We start from the raw sequence: 9,201 nt of genomic DNA on the forward strand, positions 1-9,201 counted from the left end.
AGTTGGTTTGTCGTCGGCCTTCTGAGCCCAAGTCTGCGGGTTCGATCCCCGGCCCAGACACCGGATTTTCGGGATGCAGAAAATCCTCAGCGGCCATGTCGTATGATTATGCGGCATGTAAAAGATCCCTGGAGTGCCTTATTGGCTCTTGGCATTTCCGGCAAAATTAAATTCCTAGTGCACTTTAGCATCCAAATAGAGTCTCGGTGATGCCATCTAATGTGGCAGAAACTAGACGTCCAAATTAACATGACCAACGGTATCTCACCCATTGTGGTGGTCCTGAAACAGTGGATACCACCTCTGGAAAACGCACTAGGTCTGCTCATCGGGAAAAACTGATTGTGCAGCTCATTGGAAATAAAAGTTTCTAAATCTTAAGAAGAAAATGAAGTGCAATACACTTTGATATCATTGATAACAGTGAATGTTGATTTTAATAGTAAATTAAAAAAAAGAGGGAAAGATATATGATCAACAAAAAATGTATTCTTTTTAAGTGCATGGTAGAATTTCAAAAAAATAGCCAAACTTTACTACTGTTAAGAAGAAGACAATTGACTGGTTCTCACATAGACATAGTTAAAATATTAGAAAAAAACAATCTTGTTCTTTGCTCTTTTGCATTAATACCAGAAAGAAAATAAATGTCTTTCAATTTAAACCTTTTACACATTATATTGCTCACTTAAATAGCAGAAAATGTATTTTCCTAAATATAATTCCTAAAAACATTTTGTCAATTTGTTTTAATCATACAATCTTTATATTTTTAATTTCCGCATTTTAGCAGCGATTTGGTATTTTGTCATAATAGTAGATTCAATATATTGAGCTTTTATTCTATGTAAATTAGGGTGTTTATAAAAATTTGCTTTCGATTTCTCAGTTTTGTCTTGGTTTGTCCTGCCAATAACAGACAATTCACAGGTTTAATACTCTATAAAAAAATTATGTGATATTTTGCAAATAAAATGAAATTACACATTTACAATATTAATTAGATTGAATTTAAATAGAATCATATCATTTTAAGTAGTTATTTTAATAGTGAGAGAGACCATAAAAATAAATAATATATTTTTAACATCATGTGATGGAAAATATTAATTTTTTTAACGCTAAATTACTATTATCTAGATATTATAACATTACTTAAATATTTTAGAATTTTTAATTTTCTTTCACATTGAATATCATTTAAATACAATATAAACAAAACAAATTCTTGTTTATAATTATTATAAAAAAACATTAGTTCATTTAATAATAGCTTTTAATGATAAATTAACAATACATAAAAAAACAGATTAGAGAAATTAACATATATTTATATTTTATGAGTCAAAAGATCTGTTCTACAAATTTACAAAATCGAACATGAGGATCCTTATTTTAAAATGCAAAATTCTGCATTTTTCAAATTTGTAACTCTTCGGAATGGGGGCAGTATAACAGTTTTCAGAAAGGCAAGACATGTAATTTTATGGAACTACAACAGTTCTAAAAACATATACATTTATTTTAGAGATTAAGGCTTAATTTTCGAAAAATTGACAAAACGTGTCAGCACCATCCTATTTTGCAAATTATAAATGCAGCAAATACAGTTTTTGTGATTTGATACATAACTTAACAATTTTAAAAAATTGACTTTTCCTCACATTTTTCAGCTATTTTAAAGCCATATACATTTCAATTATTGTAAAAACTACTAAGTAATTATATATTTTAAAGCTGGATAATCAAAAAAACTTTTGTACAGTAATTTTTTATGAATTTTTTTTTCCACAAACAATAGAAAAATGTTTAGAATAAGTATGCTATTATATATTTATACTATACATATAATATATTATTATCTATTTATATATTATTATATATTTATATTAGTATATATCATTAACATAAAGGGGATTAAATTAACTGGAGTAAGCAAAAAATTAACAGAAGTGCAGAAATATAAATCAATATATTCAGGGCAGAAAAATTAGGATATTAAGGGAGGACTACAAAACTATTTCCATGAAAAACAATAACATTGAATTTACATCCATAAGAAAACATGACAATAATCTGCGCAGTTGTCCAGATAGTTTTTAAATAAGAAGGCAGTAAGAAAATGAGTTTTTTTATTAACTATTCAAATAATTAATCTTTATTTATTAAAATGACTGAAGTTTTGCTAATAATGACATTAAATTTGGTGACAATGAATATGAAAAAGTGAGGGGGGAAAAGCTCTGAGAAAAAACGGTTATTCAATTATTTAAAATAAAGAATTATCCATGATTATGGCTTCAAGCTAGTTGCAGAAAAAAAAATGCTGAAATTCAGGGTAGATTCACATAAAACTTTGAAAATTGTGAGGAAATACAATATGTGTAGATAGATATATATATATGCACTGAGTCATTCAGTCCTGCCAGCTTTTGCACTTTCCAAGGAAGTACTTCCCAAAATTGAAGTGAAAGACTAATTGAAATGCAATGTTAGTTTCAATGAAATTTCAAGTGCCGTATATTCCGGCGTATAACGCGCACTTTTAATACAAAAAATAAAATTGGAATTTACGGGTGCGCGGTATACGCCGAATATAAAAAATTATAGATTAAAAAAATTTAAATATAGAAAAATACTTTTATTTTAAAGAAATAACATACCTTTACCTATATACTTCATTGATTTTCGTTATTACATAAATAGTTCATTATATTCGTCTTCCACTATCAATTACAATTATTAAAATTTTTTTGTATTATAATTACAACTTTTTTTGTATTATCTGTAAGGTGGGACCTAAACATGTCCCACTCTAAAAGGCTTTCTGGTTTTCTTACGCAACCAGGACGGATTTGCCAGATGTTTTTTACCCACAATTTAGCACCATTTTTGTCCATCCAGAATCCCATTATTGCTCTTTCAATTCTACCCTCATATACATGTCAAATTCAGTTCTTTTATTTTTGCAAAAGATAGGGAAAAATACTTTTTATTTACGATCTTGAAAGATGAGATATTGCACATGTACAATCCAAATTTTCGTGCGCGTTATACGAAGAGTATATCTTAAAAGTTAAAAAAAGTAATTAGAAATTACGGGCGCGCGTTATACGCCGGGGCGCATTATGCGCCGGAATATACGGTAAATCATAGCATTTAAAAACATTTCAGGATTTTAGAAGAAACATTAAAATTTTGCAAAGATCATTACAGAAATTCATACTGTGACATGCTTTAAACCCTATCTGCGACAGTGTTAGAATGATTAGGTACTTCAGGATTATCCTACCGGCCTGTCAACGCTCGTAAAAATGAGCAAATAGTTTGGTGCCATCATAGTGAAAAGCAATTTCCAAAATAAACGTTCTAAACGCATTAAATTTATCAAATAATAATAAGAAGAAAATAATATAAGTGTACAAATATGCAGTAAAAAGTGTAACATAAAGCATCAAAACATAGTAAAAATCTCTATTATTTATAATTACACATTGAATTATTCTGTAATCTAAATATAGATATTATTACAAATCTCTTAGGCGACCAAGAATCCTTGATAGCTTTTAAAGTGCAAACAAACAAACCATTATCCTTGTGCAGGCACTGGTACACAAATTTGTAATATATTTCAACACGCCAAAGAAACTTGCATAGTCAAGGATTACACAGTAAATATGATAAAATTTGAGAGTAATTGGCGTAGAAACTACTCGTACTAAACGTAAACGTAGGAGATAATATTGGGTTTAGCAAAAATAATCAACTGAATAATAAAGTACGAAAATGGTTGATGGGACAATCCTAAAGTACCGATAATTATTATGATAATGCATACTTACAAGCATAACCAAGCAGTTAATTAAAAGTGGTGACGAAAAGACTATCGATATAAACATTCCATTACTATCAAAATATTGCTGTCGAGCGAAATATCTAAATAAAAAAAAAGAATTAATTAGAACATGAATAAAATATTACTGTCAGAACGTATGAAAAAATAATTCCAAAAGCTCTTACTTCCAATTAGTGGCAGCCATTTCATTGATATACCGGGATGAAAGCACAAGTACCACTGCAATATGAGGAAACAAAACATAAATACCAAAAGGAAAGATGATTTAATAAGCATTACTTAAACTAGCTATAGCAAAAAGTTCAATCAATAAATTTTAGAATTCTCCTTTGTTTACCAGTATATAAGAAAAATCCCATACTTCAGCAATATTTAATTTAACATTAATTTGTCATTAATTTAACTTTCTACATTTGTATCAATTCATGATGTTCATGATGAATCATGATGTTCCCAAGGGCGCCGGCAGGGGGGTTCAAGGAGGTGCACTTGCACCCCCTGGCTTTTTTTAAACGATTAAGGAGGTACAGAAAAACAATTTTGTTATGAAAATTTTTTATTAAAACTATTTATTCAAAAACAAATAATTAAGTAATTATTGATACATAACAATTAAAAAACTGTTTAATCAAACAAGAATTGTAATCGTCTTTTTGCTGTCCAAATCTGTTTATAACTTTTTCAATGAATTCTGAGTCATCTTTAAAATCTATTCATATGTCGAACACTCGAAAGTAATTTTTTGTCTAAACTGTCAAAAAAAGATTTATTTCTTTGGGCAGATATCTAAGTTACATTTTTAAATTTCATTTAATAAAATATAAATAATATTATACTTTCTATTAGTTATTTAGTTTAACAAAGAAGTATAACACAAACTGACTTCTCACAACTGTGAAACTTGTTCACAAATACCAATATCAATGTTAAGCGTGTACAAACACGTTAGTATACGAAACTACTGTTTGTAGTTATGTAGGTTCAAAGTCAGTAGCTATGAATCTCAAGAAATGTATCTCGAAAAAAATTAACAGATGAAAGTATATGTAATAACAAAAAAAAAAAATGCAATTACAGAATATCTAAATATAATTTTGGGAGGGGGGGAAGAGTAGTTTGTCAGAGGGTTGCACCCCCTTTTATATTATTCTGCCGGCGCCCTTGGATGTTCCCCCCTCCCAATTGAATTAATAATTTTTTTTTAGGAGAGCATAAAAATTTAAGATAATATATTTTTGAATTCAAAAATCAAAGAAAATAATAGAACGATGAAAAGGACTAAAAACATCAAATTGACTGCATACATATGTGCAGATAAAATAGTAAAGTAAAAGTATGCTTGACTATAAATGATTTAATGATTGTATAATAGATTAAATACTAGAATATTTTTACGATTTCTCTTTAATACAATAAAGCTTTAAGCATATCAATAGGCTTACATTACTAAATGAAATAAAATTGATTTAAATGAATTACGCATATTTTTGAATTGAATCATACAAGCATTGCATTTTGAAAATATTAAAATCAATAAAAATATACTGGATCAAAATTCGCCATAAGATTTCAGGGTTACTACTTCCGGTTGATTTTTACTGATTTCATAAGTATGAAAAAATGTGCCATTCAATATAAATATACTTGTAGTGTTTTCAAGTGTAGTGTTTTCAATATATCGCAATCTTTCAATCAAACTTTCAAGAAGACAAAAACAAATTAATTCAAAAGACTCCTCAAGCTTGCTATAATGTTACCTAAAATATAACAAGCGCCGCCATTTTACACGAATACAGCCAAATAAGGGACAACACTGAAAACATGGCAAAACTTACAATTTATTTATACTGTGATATTAACTTTGTTAAATTTGTTTTAAGCAAACGACCTGTTAGAATTTATAAATTACAGTAAATTCTTAGGATTGGTAAAATTACACGTAAATTTAAACACACATCACAATAATAAAACTTCCTGAACATTAAGCCTGTTCACATATCGCCTCGTAAACATAACATAAGCGGAGAGATACACCAGAAGTTTTCGAAATTACTTCCGATTTTTGGAAGCTTGTTATTGTTTACATGCAGTCAACATATCCATAGTCCATACAAATAATAGAATTAGTGATTTAAAAGATTTTTTTAAATAAAAACCAAGGTTGGTTTTTGAAATAAAACTCAAGAAAAAAAAACATAATCGACAAGTTATTAAATTTTTTTAATTTCTACCCTTTGTTAGGAAAATTATTTGCGAAGATTTAAAAACATTCATTTACAAACATATGTAGGATATGTAAATATACTAGGGTATTTTTTGGTTCATATAATTTAGTCTCTGACCACATAAGTTTTTGAATTGAACATTTAATGTTATAAGTCAGTTATTAATAAATGTAACTACTAATAACAAGTTATGTTGGTTACACTTTCGATTATAGATTTTAAATGTATGAAGGGAGATCTAATAAATAAAATGTTATACTAAACAAAACTTTTTTTCTGCATTTAATTCAAGGTAATTAAATAAACTCTCAAAAGACGTAATATACTCCTGCTCATAGAGATGTTACACACATACACAGTATGTTATGTGTGTCAAACACAATATGTCTGTAACATAACATACAGTGTTGCTACAGAAACACTGTATGTTATGTTACACACATATTGTGTTTTGACACAGAGGAAAGTTCTTGATTACAAAACCATCTGTTTTTGTGTCTTTATTCGTACTTTATTCATTTTATCTTCATAACTAGCACTAATTATAACCTTTCCTTATTTAAACTTATGTCCAATATGAATATGAATTTATGTCCAATAATTTGTAGTTGACTACTAATAATTAAAGAAATTAATCTAAAAGATAAAGACAATAAAGGGAAAACAAAATCATTAAATAAATCACTGTAATATAAAATAATACTTTGTAATGATGTTGATAAAAACAAATTAAAGAAATAATATTACATACATAAAAACATGAAAAATATTCCTTGTAGATTTGTGTGATGGCGAGTTACTACAGTTACGGATATGATCAAAATATGAAACATCATAAGACCTATCAACCATGGTTCAGTCCAGTCAACCTATATTTAAAAAAATTATTAAATGTAAAATATAACACTTTTATTAATTTGTACAGTTTTAAAAATATTGATTTGTACTATAATATTAATTTGCATCAAATCATTAACTATGGATAACTTTTGTCCTCATGGTAAGTTTCTAATACATTACAGAACCCGTTATCTGGAAATCAGAAAACCGGAAAACCAAAAATCCGGAACGAAATTCGATAAATTTCCTCATAAGATTTTACGATTTTTCTTTCTTTTTTTAAAGATGTTTACCTTACCATCATTTTGGAAATAATCATTAGTGTATTAACCTACTTCATAATTTTTTCTTATTTTTAAGATTATTTCCAAATTTTTTTTTTTTACTTGGGTTTAACAATAAAAAAAAGGTTTTTTGTAGCGATTCAGAAAACCGGAAAAATCAGTTATCCGGAATAGCGATGGTCCCGATCGTCCCGGATAATCGGTTCCCTACTGTAATTATAATTTTTTAAGATAATTAAAAAACTTTTGCTAAAATCACAAACAGGTTTATTACATGTTCATACACTTCCGCATTAACTGGCGTAAATTAAAATTTCTAAAAATATTAAACAGAGTTAAAAAAAACTCTGAAATCATAGTATCTGCATGGGTGGGGCAAATATGATACCTGTTTTTCTAAGATTTTAGAAGGTCCTCTTTCAAAGATGTTAAAAAATAAATTTATTTTCAACCGTGAAAAACTTTCCTTTTGTTTTAATTAATTTAATTATACATTATAAGACACTTAAACAACTCATTTAAATACTTTTAGATTATTATTTCAATGTGATCCATAATCACAACATGCTTTACTAAGGGCCCTAAACTTAATTATTATTATTGGTAAAAATATAGTAATAGTATGGAAAATTCTAATTAATGTCCTCTCCCTTAAATGGTTTAAAAACATACGAATTTTTTTTAAAAAATCAATAAGTAAATGTAGGAAAAATTGTAAATAATATTTAGTAGAGATATTAACATTTTTTTATACAATCGATACAGAACAATCGCAAAGTCTTGGCAACTTCCAGGGAGCAACCTACAAGAAACTGAAAAAAAAAAAAGAAATCACAGAAAGGTATAACTTATAGCCACTCTCATGCAAACATTTACTTGCTTTCTTTTTAAAAGAAATTTGCGAGTTTAAAATTTATTTGGCATCTTGGCGATTGTAAATAGTGTGACAGATCGCATTAATATCCCCCATAAAGAGTCAGAAGGTACAATAACAGCAGCGAAAAGAGAATGTAGATGTCTTCTGCTGAAACTTTTTTTGTAACTATAACATTAGAACAAAATTTTAACATAAATTTAGAAATATAATAGTTAAAAAGAAAAAAAAAAGGTTGGACAACTTAAGTTTCAGTGCTTAAGAATCTTTTTTTACTTATTAAATTTGCAATGTGAAAAATATACGTTTTAGTGCAAATAGAGAATATAAATCCCATTTTATACAACATTTTTTCCCTCTTTTTTCAAAGAAGACTATTGATTTTAATCATAAGTTAGTATAATTTTAAATCTGGGAAGGATTGACACAGAGTTGAGCTTTAAAATAGAATAATTCAAAATCACAGATTCTCAATTAATAAAAATAAATAAATAACGCTATAAAAAATAAAGAGTTCACAGTAATAAAATACACAACAAATATCTATTTGGCAAACTTTAACAATCAGACATCATATTTTTAAATTTTTCAGTCAATATGAAAAGAAATGACAGTAAATGATTTAATAACTTAAAATGAAGTAATATTTAGATTTGATAAAAACTGTTTTTCAATGTCATTAAACCATTTAATGTATCATCTTTTTAATAACATAAAAAAAATCAAATAACTTGAAAAATATATATATTTAAATAGATTCATATGGATGACATCGAGGGTTGGGATGTTACATGAAAAAACTTACTTCTTTAAAAAAAGTTAGGGGTTCAAAAACTGTGTTATACATATTCCGAATAATTTTTTCATTTTCAGTTTCCATTTTAAAATATTTCACTTAAAATACGAATCTATCTATCAGTTATATTCTTGGGATTCTATTCCTATCTAAAAAAATAAAGAAGATACGATAAACATTAAATTTTTATCATATAAAAATGATAAAAAAATTCGTAAATATCTTCACTTTGTTTAGCTGAATTCACATAATTTTATATTTACATTAATTAAAACGATAAGGTTGTGATTACAATAATAAAATTATCAACATAACAACTTTTATAA

The 9,201-nt window shown here is 27.2% G+C and overlaps 2 protein-coding genes across 4 annotated transcripts in view; one reads left to right on the forward strand and one right to left on the reverse strand.

Moving 5' to 3' along the window:
- Positions 1–9,185, reverse strand: part of LOC107450716 (transmembrane protein 18) — a 13,745-nt gene extending 4,560 nt beyond the window's left edge. The window contains exons 1-5 of one of the 2 annotated variants that reach the window (XM_016066583.3): positions 9,104–9,185; positions 8,885–9,024; positions 6,833–6,950; positions 4,021–4,075; positions 3,843–3,936 (exon numbers count right to left, since the gene is read on the reverse strand). In XM_016066583.3, coding sequence (XP_015922069.2) covers positions 3,843–3,936; positions 4,021–4,075; positions 6,833–6,950; positions 8,885–8,959 — 342 coding nt within the window. In that variant the 5' untranslated portion in view covers positions 8,960–9,024; positions 9,104–9,185. Of the gene's footprint in view, positions 1–3,842; positions 3,937–4,020; positions 4,076–6,832; positions 6,951–8,884 lie in introns of both variants that reach the window. The other variant, XM_016066582.3, reaches the window with a different exon arrangement.
- Positions 1–9,201, forward strand: part of LOC107451959 (testicular acid phosphatase homolog) — a 539,537-nt gene that overhangs the window by 31,717 nt on the left and 498,619 nt on the right. The window lies entirely within an intron of this gene.

The sequence above is a fragment of the Parasteatoda tepidariorum genome, chromosome 6 (assembly GCF_043381705.1).
Source record: "Parasteatoda tepidariorum isolate YZ-2023 chromosome 6, CAS_Ptep_4.0, whole genome shotgun sequence".
Classification (NCBI taxonomy): Eukaryota; Metazoa; Arthropoda; class Arachnida; order Araneae; family Theridiidae; genus Parasteatoda; species Parasteatoda tepidariorum.